This window comes from Micropterus dolomieu, linkage group LG10 (assembly GCF_021292245.1).
Source record: "Micropterus dolomieu isolate WLL.071019.BEF.003 ecotype Adirondacks linkage group LG10, ASM2129224v1, whole genome shotgun sequence".
Taxonomy (NCBI): Eukaryota; Metazoa; Chordata; class Actinopteri; order Centrarchiformes; family Centrarchidae; genus Micropterus; species Micropterus dolomieu.
In genome coordinates, this window is record NC_060159.1 from 3107451 (window position 1) to 3124036 (window position 16586).

At 44.4% G+C, this 16586-nt stretch overlaps 1 protein-coding gene and 1 long non-coding RNA gene across 3 annotated transcripts; one reads left to right on the forward strand and one right to left on the reverse strand.

The window, feature by feature from the left end:
- Positions 1–6646: 6646 nt before the first annotated feature.
- Positions 6647–14695, reverse strand: LOC123977925 (serine/threonine-protein phosphatase 2A 56 kDa regulatory subunit gamma isoform). 2 transcript variants are annotated; one of them, XM_046060986.1, is made up of 12 exons: positions 14478–14695; positions 11487–11597; positions 11054–11146; positions 10812–10942; positions 10612–10671; positions 10312–10420; positions 10013–10066; positions 9612–9782; positions 9369–9496; positions 8340–8441; positions 8130–8202; positions 6647–6868 (listed from the first exon to the last, which is right to left on the reverse strand). In XM_046060986.1, the coding sequence occupies exons 1-12, from the start codon at positions 14544–14546 to the stop codon at positions 6662–6664; spliced, it is 1308 nt and encodes a 435-aa protein (XP_045916942.1). In that variant the 5' UTR covers positions 14547–14695; the 3' UTR covers positions 6647–6661. The 2 variants fall into 2 exon arrangements, with proteins under 2 accessions (XP_045916942.1, XP_045916943.1); XM_046060987.1 differs by having other exon boundaries at positions 6694–6833; positions 14478–14694.
- Positions 10139–12836, forward strand: LOC123977927. Its single transcript, XR_006826804.1, has 2 exons — positions 10139–11637; positions 12342–12836. It is a non-coding gene; the product is annotated as an uncharacterized LOC123977927 (long non-coding RNA).
- Positions 14696–16586: the final 1891 nt, after the last annotated feature.

The following is a 16586-nucleotide window of genomic DNA, read 5'->3' on the forward strand; positions in this document are numbered from 1 at the left end:
TGGTTTCTGTACAACAGAAATAGTGGAAAAGACACCAGAGCCAGCATAGTTTTTTCCTTTTCTAAAATGTTATGATTTTTAAGGAGGTCATAATGCTCATTTAGGGGTTGTACCAGAACAGGTTTACGTGGTTTCATTTTCAAAAAACACCATATTTTTGTCATACTGCCCATTGCTGAAGCTCCTCTTTTCACCATGTGTGCTGGAGACTTCTTTTTAGCTATGGAGTGATGCATCTTACCTCTACAGGATCTTTGCTGGGAGTTGCACATGCGCAGTTCCTAGTTAAGGACTTCTAGCCAATCAGAAGCAGAGTAGGGCCGGTTGTGAGAAGTTGGTAAATACGGCTTTGGTTCAGCTGTATGTCCCCTTACCAGCTTAGCAACATGGACTGGAGCAAGAGTTTCAGAGTGGTGAGTTATTAATCTGTAATAAAATTATCTTTCATCCATAAAGTTTTAACTGAGCTCTGTCTCTACATCACAGTAACAACTTTCTGTCCATTGACTGCTTGGAGGGTAGCTAATGTTTGGAAGGGAGAGGAGAGGTGTGAGCTGCAGCTCACTGTTTTTGCACCGGTGTTTTTGAAGGCGTGTCGGACTAGCCACTAGGCGAGCATTATGTCTCGCATTTTCACAGAGAACAAAAGGAAAAGGCTGGACTACAAATGAGCTGTTTTCAGGCAGCTCAGAGCAGGGTTTTCTGTGGGAGATGGGAACTCCCTTTGGGCTTTCACTTTGCAAACCTATTACATGCACAAAAAAGATATATAACTAATAAAGGAGAGAGGAAAAGCCAAAAGAGCATAATATAACCTCTTAAACAGATGTACAAAATGTAAAATCTTTGTGGTTTTGAAACCATGACTTGTTCATACCACGGGATCCCTTGAAACTGGTAACTGGCCAATGCCCAGCTGTGTAGTTACATTACGTATTTATGTTACATACTTATTTTAACCCAAACCACCGACTGAGGCCCAGGAGCACGTTTCGACTGCGCCGCCAACTGTGGGCCAGACAGGGCTGGTAGCAGCTCTAGGCAGCTGGGAGATTATCTGGTGCTGACCAGCTGAAGCTTCCACTCATGACCACATCTCCTTTTGTGGCCTCCAAGGGAAAATGGCCAGGTGAGTACCTTCAAAAGGTGACCGCTGGATGTCAGTATGGCTCCACAGATTCAGGAAAGGCAGGCATTGGGGTTGCTGGATCAGGAACAGGTGGCTAGCTGACTCAGAAAAAGCCGGCTCCAGGCTTAGGAATGCCGTCTCGCTTCGCTGTATGAAAGGTACCGAGCCAGACGGGGGTTCTGATTTGATCCACCTCTGAATGTTGGTAGTAACAGAGGCAGAATGATGTCTGTGTGAAAAGCCACAGCCGGCATGCTGGAACAGGTGTGATGTTTCAACGCTGTTGTCAAGTCACTGTCTTTTTTCACAGTCTAACTCTGAAAGTCCACTGACTCCGGCTGTTTTTCCGGCCACGTTTTTGTTACATCCTCAGCCCGGCGTCAACGTCCAGTTTGCCGTATCTCTGTGTCAAAGCAGCTAATGTAAGCGAACTGGTATAAATGGTGAGTGGCTGATTGGGAATGAGTTTAAGGAGAGGAGTGGGCAAAGTAGACCAGGCAACTGCAAGGGGGATGAGCAATAGAGACCAGGTGTGTAGTTGGAGAGAGAGCAATGCTGGGGATGAAACAGTGTTGTTGAAGAAAGGGACTCAGAAGCAAACTGTGACAAACCCACCCACTATTTCTCTTAGATGTGTTTGCAGAAGGACAATAAATTGTTGCGGTGGCAGCCCGGCTGACTGTGAGTGTCCTGTTTTTTCCTCCTTTTCTCGCATTCTGTTTTCCCCTGAGTTTTGCCTCTCCCTGTGTCTCCTCCCCTCTCCCTTTGTGTGTGCTCTCACTCTCTCCGCTCCTGAGCCTTGCTGACAATCCACACCTGCGTCTCATCAACCTCCACCTTTGCCCACCACACCTTCCAGCAATCAGCCTCATCTCTACCAGTATTTCATCCCCGGCTCTCCACTCAATCCCCGCTTGATTGTCGTCCTCCAGACTTGGTGCCACCACTGTATTCAAGCTTTTGTCCTTGTTGATATCTCGCTTCTCCATCTCCTGTTTCCCTGAATTAACCCAGTCTGTATATCTGTTTGCCCCGCAAGGTCCACTCACCTCCGTCTCCCCTTCAGTCAGCTGGGCTCGCCTACCTGCCTTCTCCCCTCGCTCCTGGCCTGTTCGCCAGCCACCACATCCCGTCCCCGTCGGCCCTCCCCCCTTTTTCCTCCAGCCCCTCCACTCCCCTTTTTCCCTTAATAAATCTCTTTAAAACCAGAAGCGTTGCGTTTGGGTCCATTCTGTCTGTAACCACTACAACGATCAAGCCATCATGGACCCAGCACGCTCTCCTTCGCTACTGGGACTAATGGCGAACAGAGTTCTCGCGCCCAACCCTCAAACCCTGCTCGATGCCTCCATCTCCTGGGGGAATGTGGCCCTTCCCCTCGGAGCACTGATCGAATCGGGTGCTGACGAGAACTTTTTAGACCTCGAAGTTGCACATCTGCTCATGGTCCCCCAGATCCCCCTTCATACCCCTCTTCACACCACGGGCCTTAACGGCCAGCCTCTCACCACCGTCACCCATCGCACCCCTCAGTTACCTCTCGTCACTTCCGGCAACCACCACAAGTCCCTCTCCTTTCACCTGATCTCCTCCCCTGCCTCTCCTCTGGTCCTCGGTCTCCCCTGACTAATCACCCATAACCCTAACATCGACTGGTCGCGGGGGAAGATCAGGAACTGGAGCACCTCCTGTCACGCATCCTGCCTCCTATCCACTCGAGCCCCGGTAATTCCACTCAACCGGACCCGCCTTCCATCCCTCCCTAGTTTTTAGCCCCTACGACTGCTCCATAGACCTTCTCCCGGACGCGCCCCTCCCTTCTAGTCATTTGTACAACCTGTCGTGTCCGGAGAGGGAATCTATAGAGCAGTACACATCAGATTCCCTAGTAGCCGGCATCATCCGCCCCTCTTCCTCTCCGTTAGGGGCTTCTTTTTTGTCAAGACACTTCACTCCTGCATCGATTACCGGAGACTCAATGCCATCACCATTAAAAATAAGTACCCCCTCCCGCTCATGGACTCTTTGAGTCCCTCTCTTGGTCCAACATTTTTACCAAACTGGACTTAAGAAATGTTTACCATCTGGTGCGGATCCGGGAGGGGGACGAATGGAAGACCGCTTTCAACACCCCCCTTGGACACTGAGTATTTAGTTATGCCCTTTGGCCACACCAATGCCCCCACTGTTTTCCAAGCGTTAATCAATGACATCCTCCGAGACTTCCTCCATCGCTTTGTTTTCGTGTATCTCGATGACGTCCTGATCTTCTCCCGTGACCCTGCCCAACACACTGAGCATGTCCGTTTGGTCTTGCAGCGGCTTCTGGATTACAGGCTCTTCGTCAGTTTCACACACCCACAGTCCAGTTCCTCAGTTTCATAATCGAAGATCCAGGCGGTCGTTGACTGGCCAACCCCCACCTCCGTTAAACAGTTACAACGCTTTCTCGGCTTTGCAAACTTCTACTGCCGGTTCATTCGCAACTACAGCACCATCACTGCCCCCCTCACCCGTCTCATCTCCACCTCGGTTTCCTTTGCCTGGTCTCTGGAGGCCGCTGCAGCCTTCTCCCGCCTCAAGACCCTGTTCACCTCTGCACCCGTCATCACCAACCCCGACCCCTCCCTTCAGTTCGTGGTAGAGGTGGACACCTCGGACGTGGGCGTTGGTGCCACTCTCTCCCAGCGCTCTCCAGAGGACGACAGTCTCCACCCCTGCGCCTTCTTTTCACGCCGGCTGTCTCCCACGGAGAGAAACTACACCGTGGGGGACCAATAACTGCTGGCTATCAAGCTGGCTCCAGAGTAGTGGAGGCACTGGCTTGAGGGAGCAGTACACCCCTTCCTGGTACTGACTGACCACAAAACCCAGTGGGCTCTGTTCTTCAACAGATTTAACTTCACCCTCTCCTACCACCCTTGGTCTCATAACACCAAGCCAGACGCTCTCTCCCGACTCCACTCCCCCACCCCACACACACACACCATCCTGCCTCGCACCTCTCTCGTCGCTTCTGTGGTCTGGGAGGTGGAGTCTGCTGTTCGTCGCGCCCAGTCCACTGACCCTGATCCCAGTGCCGGTCCCCCTAACCGCCTCTACGTCCCGTCGAGTGTCCGCTCCCGGGTTCTCCAATGGGCGCATGCCTCCAGGTACAGTTGCCACCCTGGGATGACCCGCACCTTCTTCCTGCTCTGTCAGCGGTTCTGGTGGCCCTCCATGGACAAGGACTGTCGGGCATTCGTGGTGGCCTGTGAGGTGTGCGCCCACACCAAACCTTCCCATCAGCCACCACCCGGTCTGCTCCGTCCCCTCCCGGTCCCCGGTCGCCTTTGGTCCCTTATCGCCCTGGACTTCATCACCGGTCTCATTCTCATTCTCGCCATTGTTGACCGCTTCTCCAAATCCGCCAACTTCATTCCCTTACCCAAACTCCCCACCTCTCTGGAACAGCCCGCCTACACATTAACCATGTCCTCTGTCTGCACAGTATACCTCTGGACATTGTCTCCGACCGGGGTCCCCAATTCACCTCCCAAGTTTGGAGAGCCTTCTGCCGCACCTTCGGTGCCACCGGCAGTCTCTCCTCCGGCTACTATCCCCAGACCAACGGGCAGACCGATTAGGTCAACCTGGACATTGGGGCGGCACTCAGGTGTGTGGCGTACCGTAGCCCCACCTCCTGGAGCTCCCACATCCCCTGGATTGAATATGCACACAACTCCCAGATCTGCGCTGCTACTAGTATGTCTCCATTCATGTGTTCCCTGGGTTACCAGCCCCCCTTGTTCCGGTCACTGGAGAAGGAGGTAACGGTTCCATCACTACAGGCCCACCTCCGACGCTGCCGCTGAGTCTGGAGAGAGGCCAGGGCCGCTCTACAGCGCACCGCAGCCCGCAACCGCCATTTGGCAGACCGACACCAGACAACCCCGGCTCTCCACTCAATCCCCGCTTGATTGTCGTCACTCCAGACTTGGACCACTACAGGTGCTGGTCATATAATTCGAATATCATCAAAAAGTTAATTTATTTCAGTAATTTCATTCAAAAAGTGAAACTTGGATATTATATTAATTCATTACACACAAACTGATATATTTCAAGTGTTTATTTCATTTAATTATGATGATTAAAACTGACAACTAATGAAAATCCCAAATTCAGTGTCTCCGAAAATTTTAATATTACTTAAGACCAATACAAAAAAAGGATTTTTAGAAATGTTGGCCAACTGAAAAGTATGAACATGAAAAGTATGAGCATGTACAGCACTCAATACTTAGTTGGGGCCCCTTTTGCCCCCTTACTGCAGCAATGCGGTGTGGCGTGGAGTCGATCAGTCTGTGGCACTGCTCAGGTGTTATGAGAGCCCAGGTTGCTCTGATAGTGGCCTTCAGCTCTTCTGCATTGTTGGGTCTGGCGTATCGCATCTTCCTCTTTACAATACCCCATAGATTTTCTATAGGGTTAAGGTCAGGCGAGTGGTCCTTAAACCAGGTACTGGTAGCTTTGGCACTGTGTGCAGGTGCCAAGTCCTGTTGGAAAATGAAATCTGCATCTCCATAAAGTTGGTCAGCAGCAGGAAGCATGAAGTGCTCCAAAACGTCCTGGTAGACGGCTGCGTTGACCTTGGACATCAGAAAACACAGTGGACCAACACCAGCAGATGACATGGCACCCCAAACTATCACTTACTGTGGAAACTTTACACGTGGATTCTGTGCCTCTCCTCTCTTCCTCCAGACTCTGGGACCTTGATTTCCAAAGGAAATGCAAATTTACTTTCATTAGAGAACATAACTTTGGACCACTCAGCAGCAGTCCGATCCTTTTTGTCTTTAGCCCAGGCGAGACGCTTCTGACGCTGTGTCTTGTTCAAGAGTGGCTTGACACAAGGAATGCGACAGCTGAAACCCATGTCTTGCATACGTCTATGCGTGGTGGTTCTTGAAACACTGACTCCAGCTGCAGTCCACTCTTTGTGAATCCCCCCCACATTTTTGAATGGGTTTTGTTTCACAATCCTCTCCAGGGTGCAGTTATCTCTATTGCTTGTGCACTTTTTTCTACCACATCTTTTCCTTCCCTTCGCCTCTCTATGAATGTGCTTGACACAGTGCTCTGAACAGCCAGCCTCTTTAGCAGTGACCTTTTGTGTCTTGCCCTCCTTGTGCAAGGTGCCAATGGTCGTCTTTTGGACAGCTGTCAAGTCAGCAGTCTTCCCCATGATTGTGTAGCCTACAGAACTAGACTGAGAGACCATTTAAAGGCCTTTGCGGGTGTTTTGAGTTAATTAGCTGATTAGAGTGTGGCACCAGGTCTCTTCAAAATTGAACCTTTTCACAGTATTCTAATTTTCTGAGATAATCATCAAAATTAAAAGGAATGAACACTTGAAATATATCAGTCTGTGTGGAATGAATGTACACATTATACAAGTTTCACTTTTTGAATGGAATTACTGAAATAAAATCAACTTTTTGATTATATTCTAATTATGACCAGCACCTGTAGTGCAAGTAGCTTCAATTAGAAAACTTTGCATGTTTGATAACACACAAATCTATTCATATATAGAGTGATTGTAAGATTAATAGACAGAGAGAAAGTCAGGTTTACCTGAGTCGCGCCCTCCTCAACTGTCTTTTTTAACCTCTGAACATCTTCTATCAAAGGGATATCCGTCTCCATTGCTACAGGACTATTGAGGTCAGAGGAATCAACATACATAGAGAACTATGTTGAAAACAAAAGGGAAACAAAAACAAAAAAAACACACAAAAGGATGGAGAAAAGACTTTCAGTCGCATGCAAAGAAGAATGATTCAAGAGGCTCTGAACTGATTAAAAGAAGCAACTCTGTTCTATTGCAATTATCAGTTTAATTATGACTTAGTTGAGGGAATCAAAATGATTGAAAAAAAAAGAAAAAAACAACAACTCCAAAATAAATCTTTTACGGCAGATTAACGTTGTAGCGTTGATATTTTTGGATTGAAAGTTTTATTTTTGTTTCACATTTTAAAAAATAGTCTGACTTTACTTTCTTGCAGAGAGTAGAGAATATAGACACCGTTCTCATGTACGTACTGTCAACACTGTACATGGCTGGGTCAAGTAGGCGGTTAACTTAGACTGGAAACAGGAGGAAACAGCTAGCAAGGCTCTGTCCAACAAAGGCAAATCTGTCCACCAGCACCTCTAAAGCTCTCTTCTATTATATCTCCTTTATTTAATCTGTACAAAAAAACAACTGCTGTTTTACAGTGGGGAGAGTCGGACGATTTCTTGGCTAGGTGCAGGGAATTCCTGTTGTCTCCACTGGTTGCCGGAAAACCTCACGGTGACAACGAGACTTCAGGAAGTCCCTGCCAAGAATTAAGATTTAAAAAGGATTTTGTGACCTTTGGACAGAGCCAGGCTGGCCGTTTCCCCCCAGTTTCCAGTCTTTGTACTAAGCTAACCAATAGCTGGCTATAGCTTCAAATTTACCTTAAAGACATGAGTGCTATCAATCATCCAACTCTCTGCAAGAAAGTCAATAAGCATATTTCTCAAGATGCCCAACACTGAAGTCATACTGTCTTATAGTGCAATGCTAAAGTCAGTTTTTGGGAGGGGGTTAGGAATTTTAAAAGCAGGCGTTTCAGCCTGTATAGAGTTACTCTTTAAATTAATCACATACTTCAGAGAGACTTTTAGAGATGTCTGATTCAAAACACTCACCACAACTAAGCACATTCTTAGAGCAAGGCCACTCTCACAAAGACCTTTCCATCTTTACCAGCAGTGTAATTTAGAGAACATTAACCACCAAGTCGGAGTTTGAATGAGGGATAAGATGGAAAGGGAACTACAACTCAACAAAACTGGCTAACAGAAAACACAACACACTTACTTAATATATTTGTTCCACACACACACACACACACACACACACACACTTTAGAAGAAATGGAAAAACAGGTGTTGTTAAATGGTTGTACACACTGCTCACCTGTGGATTTGACTTCGCAAGGTTCTCGATTTTGATCCAAGCCTCTTCGCGTTCTTTTGACTTTGCCTTCTCTCTGTCAAATAAAGCGGCAAACCCCAATGTCAGTAATCGGTTCCACGAAACACTACTTTAAGGTGCAGTGTTACGGCTGATTGTAATTATTTGGCACTCAAACATCATTTAAAAAAAGCAGGAGTCTGTGGTGCCTACTTGTTTTTCTCAGCCCTGAACTGCTGTGTGCAATCATCAAAGAGCTTCTGATTCATCTCCATGAAAAGCTTCAGAGCATTGTAGATGAGGCCGTGGATAGTCCTTTGAACGAACACACACACACACACACACACACCTCAAGAGTCAAATCTTTACAAACACAAGCAGCATTACTGTAAAGGTCCCTTTGTCCCCAGCAACAAACCTAAATTAATATCACACATGAGGACAAAGTTTTAAAAAAATTATACTTGACACTTGGCAAATAGCTATCGTACTTAAAATTACTAAATAAAATAATTACAAAAAATTAAGCTATAGACCGTTGGCTCTGACACTTTTAAGCATTTTATTTTATCTTTAAAAATAGCAGCACTCTAAAAATGTCTTCCAAAACAATTAATTTACAATGAGTAATAAGTACTCCATAAGTACCAGAGGTGCTGGAACTTATGGAGTCACTAGTTGCAGATGTCCTTAAGGAGGAGTGTAGATGTTTCCCATAGGCTGGATTTTTAAGTATTGTCATGTGTGTCCATGTAACTTTAAATGCTGTTCTTAGCCAGGTCTCTCTTGAAAAATATTTTGTATCTTTATGGGCTTTTCCTGGTTCAATAAAATTAAAATAAAAGTAGGACTCTGTTGGCATGTTTGCTTGAAAAATGACTTTTGTTCATCAGCTGATCGATTCATTGACTCTTGAAATTCTATATAATAGATATAGATAGAAACATGTAAAAAAAAAAAAAAAGAAAAAAAAAAAAACCAGGGATCTGCTGCAACAGATACAATAAAAAATGAATTATAGGTATGGACAAACAGCTGTTTACAGAATCTTTATGTAATGTGTAACTGATGTGCAGGAGAGCACATTCTGTGACCACACTGAAAAACCCACACACACACACACACTTTTGAGAGATATCACTATGTGAGCTATTGTGTCAGACTGGTGTTACTTGCTGTGTGAAGTACAGAGCTTTTTATTAGCAGAGCTCGTGGGGTAGGGGCTACATTTGAGCATCTTACTTGTTCCAATGGGTCTTAGAGTTGCGGTATAGAGCGGGGAACATAATCGGCAGAATCTTTGCTGCGTTGTCGCTGATCAGACTCATGATGTACTCGTTGTTCCAGTAGTAGAGAGCTCTCTCCGCCACCTACAGAAAACATAAACGCCACCTCAGTCAGGCACATACCGACACACACCACCACTCCACCTGAATAATGAGTTGTGAAGGTACAGTTGTGATCACCCATCGGGTACTCGGGTACCTGGAAGTGCGGGCTGGACACACACTTGGCCAGCTGTCTGAAGAGAGGCTCCTGCACTTTAACGAACTCAGAGGGCTCGATGACGTCCAGGATCTCCTCCAACTCATTGAGGAACATCACCTCCTTGGGACTGTGAGTCTTTGGCCAGTACTTTAGTAGAGCCATTACCACCTGTTGGGATGATGAAGAAAGATAATGATAATGTTGATCAGGGAAGATAAAGGGATAGCAGCTTTGGGGCTTAACAGATGTCAACTGGCCCAAAAACATTATTTAGCAATTTATAATCTTGCAAAACGAACCAAAATACACATTCACATTTTTAAAAAATCAGTTTGAGCGTCAAATAAGGAATTTAAGCAAGCACCATTATGTGAAGAAATGAGGCATTTTTGACATACCGGCTCAGTTAGAGTGCTGTCCTTTTCTAAAAACTGCACCACGCAGTAGGCCAGCTGCAAAACACAATCATTAAACTGTCAAAAGTATTTGAATTTACACACACACACACACACACACACACACACACACACACACACACACACACACAAACTAAAAGGTAACATGGCAGCGAACATGTGACGCCCGAGGGACACACTGGCACTAGAACACCAGTTGTTGACTAAACCTGCAGAATGATGTGCTGCTCGAAGTAGTAGTAGTAGAAGAAGAAATTAAGGTGTGTGTTCAACAAACTTACCTGTGGATGGTAGACACTGAGTGATTTGACTTTGTGCAGAGGCAATAAAACCTTTAACAGGAAAATCTTGTGCTCTTCTTTTAGTGGTAAGGCAAATCCATTGATTATGCTACAAAATAAACAAAAGTACAATCAGAACACCTGAAAAGTAGTCTGGCATGATTTTGGAATTAAACAGCTCATAATTAGGACGCTTCAGTATTTAGACAGAAAAACACTGACGGTCATGTAAAAATTGTATAAAAGCCATAAGGACATTACATCTGCATTCACCAAAGCTTTTAACTGTACGGGCCATACCTTCCAAGTATTTCCAGTAGTTCAGCTATACCGTTGTGGTGCTCTGTCTCATAGATAAACCTGTAAGGACAAACAGACTTCATTCAGTGGCAACACGCAGACTTTATATTAACTAAAAATGAAAAAGAAGATTCAAGTGCTGACCATTTCTCTCTATGCATGTTTAAAAATGAGCAGAGCACTGGGAGACCGGCACTGACCTATAGAAAATGTTATTGATCTGTTTTCTGATGTACGCTCTCAGCCCCAGGAACTTTCCGTAGATCCTGTGAAGGGTAGTTTTGAGGAAGTCTCTCTCTCGTGGATCCTCGCTGTCAAAAAGTTCTAGGAGCTACAATGCAAGGGAGTTGTTACCATAATGACAGTCTCAGCGCAGATTCTGTCTTGTAATTTAGTTTGTCCTATTATACAGTCTGAGAGGCTGACAAGATAATTTTCCTACCTGCATAACAAATTTCTGGTCGATGTATTTCTTCGCTATGTTAGGCTGAAAGTCGGGTGATTCTAAAAATCTAAGGAAAAATTCATAGACAAGCTGCAACAGAAAGGGGGGGGGGACAAACAGGAATGAATGCTTGGAAGGAATTCAAGCTAAATGGGGAGCTGTGCAATGTTGAAGTAGTTCACAAATGCTCCAACACCAACTGCACACTTTAAAATGTGATACAGTTTTGAAGACTTTAGCTCTAAATTCCTATTTTTGTTCTTCGTGGCCATCAATGCGAGAATTGTTGGCTGCCAAATCTTTTTTTATTTACACATGTACTTAAAAGGAATCACTAGGGAACTGCATGCTTCAGGCTCCTTTATGTTGAGAACAATCAGTTATAAACCTTTCACTGTTTTGCAGGTGATTTAATGATTTAAATGTCAACCTGGAGGTGTGGCCATGCAGCTTCAAGTGTTGGCTCGTCTTCCTCTGGATCAAACTCGGCGCCAGTAGGGTTTGACGAAGGAGGCAATGTTCTGAACATATTCACCGCAAACTGGAAGAGAAATGAGACTGACTGTTTATTCCACTGGACAGTACGCTATTTAAGTCAACTTCCTTTTGTTGTTTTAATAACCCAAAGCTGGCCCCGGTATAGGTTACAAAAGATTTTCATTCAAGTTTAAAAAAATAAAAAATAGCTGCAGCTAGAACTTCCTGTCAGACGTTTCCCACTCTTAAATAAATGTTTACCGTCATGACATATGGTAAAACCACCAGTGAAACCACATGAACTGCTTCTTGAATTTGGAGAACACAACTGATTTTTCTTTTTCATACACTGTTAGATTTCACTCTACTTTACTTGAACAATGCAACATTTAAAAAATAAAAGCACAGCACAGCGTCTTTTGGGACGCATCTCTGCACAGTCAGAAGCACATTAAGTTTGCTTAAAGGTGGATTATAAATGCTGTTATCATATAGAGGAGTACAGCTCATTTAATCAGTTCCTAGCCCTTGTGTTAAAATATTAGGAACATGTGTTAGTATTAAGTTTCATGATTTATTTTCCAATCTGCTTTCAATTCTTGTTACTGATACAATAAAACAAAACTGTCTTGATGCTCGAGTCTACAACCCATTTAACTTAAGCTGCGTTTGTCTATGAAATGTCCCATCTTAGGTATTTGATAATATGTTTTTCTTTTTAGGTTAATGTTAACTTTGTCCTTGGACCTGGCCTCCAGGGGTTTGGCCCACAATAATCCAAGTGTGTTGTGTTTCTGGTCTCTCCTAGTGTCAACTGACTCCCCTGTGGGCTCCTGTTCCCTGCCAGGCAGATCATGGGACAGTGCAGGTGGCCTACTAAAACACTGGGAGCCTTGTTCGAAAAGACAGGCTACAAGGTAGATAGGCTGTCTGGGCTGTGCTGTGCGCTTCAACCCAGAACAGACTGTGAGCATGACTACGCATGAACTCCACAATTGTAACCGTAAATGGAAATGTCATAACGGTGATTATAGCAAATCTGCTGTTGGCTTTGATGATGAAAAGAAAGCAGTTTAGTGTTAGTGTCCAAGAAAGAGTATCTCACTAGACTGCAGCATTTCCATCATGTTTATAGCTCCGTTTCTATATCTCTGCACAATAAAGATTGAGATGAGATGGTAAGCAGCATCATCATCAGCGATCATTTTGGTTTTGAAGTTTAGTTGTAAGACAAATTTGGCTCTTAATTTGAAATAAATCACTATTACTTCTGCTGAAAATAAAACTGTCATCACATCCCTTGTACCAGTGGTAATACTTTCCTGGGATATGCAAACTTAAAGGCAGCTGCCTCATCATTTGTTTATTACTTAACTATCTGTGAGTGTACTTATGGTGCTTTCAGACCAAATGCGAAGCGAGCGTTTGGGGCGGTGAGTTTACATACAAAGTCAACGCAATGACGTGTAGAGCCGCGATTTACTGTCGGGTGGCGCGAAGGGGCCGGCGACGCGAAGGCAACGCAAAGGAATTTGCGTGAGTTGAATATTTTCAACTCAAGCGAGAATGTCGCATGACGCTGAGTCGCGATAGCCTATCAGTGTTGAGATTGTCCGTATGTCACCAACGGGTTCAGAGCGATGTGTGGTGAGGGACAGGCAGAGCAGGAGATTGAAAATCTGCTGGCCGGCTGAGAGCTGCTAAACTTGGGGGAGAGGAACAGGGAGCAGCGCTGCAACCTTTGGACAAATAAACACTGGATTATGCTCTAACAACTACGCCGTTTACTCGCGGGAGGAGCTCAGAGTAAACTGCTTTTATTAAATTAGCTTTTTAGTTTTTGGGATTTCAACATTGATTTATCTTCACTGGAGCTTCTCAGCAGCTAGCTTCCGTGCACATCTGGTTCCAGTGTTGTTAGCGTTGTTAGCTCTGTCGGACTACGACTTCATATTTATTTAAAAACCGTACAAAACTGGACATTACTTGGAAAAAAGAAAGCGAGGAGGTTGAACTACCTGGTGAGTTCAGAAAACATGTGTCTAACTTTATTCCAGCTACCATTGTACTTTACTGTGACCAAGTTAGCATAGCCCTGATTGATCCAAACTCCATTCAGAAAAAAAACATTTTAGAATAAAGTTGTTGTCCTGCTGTCTTGCTGACAGACCTGACAAAGCATGAATTCATATGTTTAACAAATCTGCATCATGTTGTAGTTATTTCGGCATCAGTTTAATCCGTTTATTCCTGTTTAATCACAGCAAAAAGTTTACTTTGGGTTCATACAGCTGTAGTAATGGCGAGTTGTGTTTATTCACGTTAAAATCGCCTTCTCGCGTTGTGTGAAGACTTGCAGCAAATGTACTCACGCGAGGAAAGTATCACGTTTGGTCTGAATGCCACATTAGATGCGGTGGTGCTGTGAGCTAAATGCTAGCATCAGCATGCATGTTCACTTATGACTATGCCAATATGCTGATGTTTAACATATTATACCTTGTTCATGTCATAGTTCAGCATGTTAGCATGCTAGCATTTGTTAATTAGCACTAAACAACATACAGCTGTGGCTGATGGGCATTAGTTGTTAGAAATTAGACATAAATTGGACAATTTTTGACCCGACGTTGGCTATAGATTAAAGAGAGCCATGTCACCAGCATGGCTTAAGTCTAACATTTGTATACACAAAATCTTGTTGCTCATTACAGCTTTTGCAAGAAATAAATGAGATGATGGAAAGGAAATACATCTTATACGTCTGTCCTCTCCTCTATGGCTTAAACCCACTTTATTCTTGAAAAATTATTTGAAAGGCAGTAAGAAGAGAGAAAACCAGATCTTCTGCTCCAAGCAAAATCATTCTCATCATATTCTCGGCCCAAGTTACTCATTCATCTTCAGCTTTAACCACAAACGTAACCCCTCCGGCTCTACTGACCATGTGCACCACCTCCGGGTAGATGGGCTCTGTGATGACATTCCTGTTGTGGGTGATGTACTCCACCATTTCGCTCAGCGCCGCCCGCTTCACTTCCTTCCATTTTAGGTCGCTCAGCGGGTCGGACAGGAAGTCGAAGAGAACGCAGCACTGTCTTAGCTTCTGGATGAAGAGCTTCTCCTGCTCTGCAGGGGCCACATCTGGGGACACAAAGAGGGAAGAAAATGAGCGGTGGAGGGAAGAAAAGAGTCCAGGGACGACCGAAAGAGAGTTGAATGCTTAACCAGGCGACACAGCGGTGATGAAATAAGGTGCTTGAGAGTATAGGAGAATGGAGTGAAGGGTCACAAGAGAAAGGAGGGGGGCGGTTTAACTGTCAAGGATGACAGTTAAAATAGCAATGTCACAGAAAAAGAAATGCAAGGCAGTGAGAGAGTGATGAAGACTGGCAAATGAGTCATAAAGACTAAAGTGCATTAAGAGAAAGGCTGAGATGGTTAGAACCCAGGGGGAGGATACAGGGGGACAGAGCAGAGTGGAGGAGAAAAGACAGGATGAAGGAGGAGAGGAGGATGAAGGATTTGGGAGCTAGATGTACAGGCAATGTCTCGCCATTTGCGGCACACTGAGGAAAAAACCTTTTATAGAAAGGAAACCTAGCTATTTAAGTCTGTCAATGTATTTGTCCATGGTGGTTTGAAGACTTCCTATTTTTCTTCATGTCCACCCGAGCACTCAAGAGCACAGGCTTGTAAACAAACAACCTCCGACACAGTCAACACTTCACACATGACAACACAAAGAGGAAACTTCCACTTCAGTAACTCTAAATGCCTACCTGCTCATGTGGTGCAGTAACAACACACATTGTCACCATAATTATATCGTTATGTGACACCACTTTGATCTAGCTTGTTTGTCTTTTGTGATGTTTGGTTTCATCATGTTTGGGTCACATTTGGGGACGATCTACACATGTTCCTCAGCTACCCAAATAACTATCATGGCACAGTTATTACTTAAAAAGTGAAATCAAGATCTGAACATCTAAAATACACATGGCGAGTGGTGTTAATTTTCTCCTCTAACTCTGGGCAAACACTGTTATAGCATCATATAAAGCAACTAAAATCTGATTTTATTTTATATGAAGCTATAAAAGTGTTTGCCCAGTGTTAGAAGAGATTACCACCACTCACTCATCCGACCTATAAATACGAAGCTACAAAACAGTCGCCAGTTAGCTTAGCATAAAGACTGGAAAAAGGAGGAAATGGCAACCTTGGCTCTGTCCAAAAGGTAACAACTCATCAACACATGATACCTTGCTGTTCGTTGTCTCGTTACAGGACAGCACATGCTAGCCATTTCCTCCTATTTCCAGTCTGTACGCTAAGCTATGCTGAGCTAAGCAGCTGCTAACTGTAGCTTACATTTACTGGACAGACGTGAGAGTGGTACAAATCTCCTGATCTACCTCTACAAGAATGTAACTACTCATACTTCTCAAAATAAAGTTGTGTGTCTGCATAGTAAGATGCAAATGGCATTATGATTTATGGTTAAAATTACATTTCACATTAACCTCTTTTTAAAAAGATTGTTCTCTCTTTCTTCTCCTGCTGTAATAAAAACAAGCGCGTTCACAATGTCAACATATTCCTTCACTAATGCCAGCTGTGGGTTAATTTAACAGACAGAAACAGCTGCATGCGAGATAGATAAGAAGGCTGTTAGATCAAGATGCTCTCATTTTGGTTTGCTAGTGATTTACAACGCACCAACAAACCAGAAGTTGTGGTTAGTTTGCTAGACTTGTATTTATGCTTTCAATTGTGTCTCCACTGGTAACCTCTGTTCTGTATCTGATAGTAGATGAATTACTGCAATCACTGCCTGTGCACCCAACGCTTACAGTGCAGCAGCTTTTCAGTAACATTTTACTGTGTTTCTGCAACCAGAATGGCCTTGTATGAAGAGGTATTCTCTGACATTCACCTATACTCTAGTTGTACAAGGATATCTACAGTTACAGATAAAAAAGGGGAAAAAGAGGGAACGCAAGGGATGGCAGTGAGCAAATTCATATCCAAATCCATCGTCTATGGT

Bases quoted from the DNA above. Each gene is read 5' to 3' on its own strand.
- LOC123977925 (XM_046060986.1), bottom strand. From the start codon at position 14,546: ATGGTGGAGTACATCACCCACAACAGGAATGTCATCACAGAGCCCATC. The intron at 10,067-10,311 runs GTAAGTTTGTTG...TGTGTTTTGCAG, and splicing joins TCAGTGTCTACCATCCACAG to CTGGCCTACTGCGTGGTGCA. The intron at 8,442-9,368 runs GTAAGATGCTCA...GTTCGTTCAAAG, and splicing joins TCTAAGACCCATTGGAACAA to GACTATCCACGGCCTCATCT.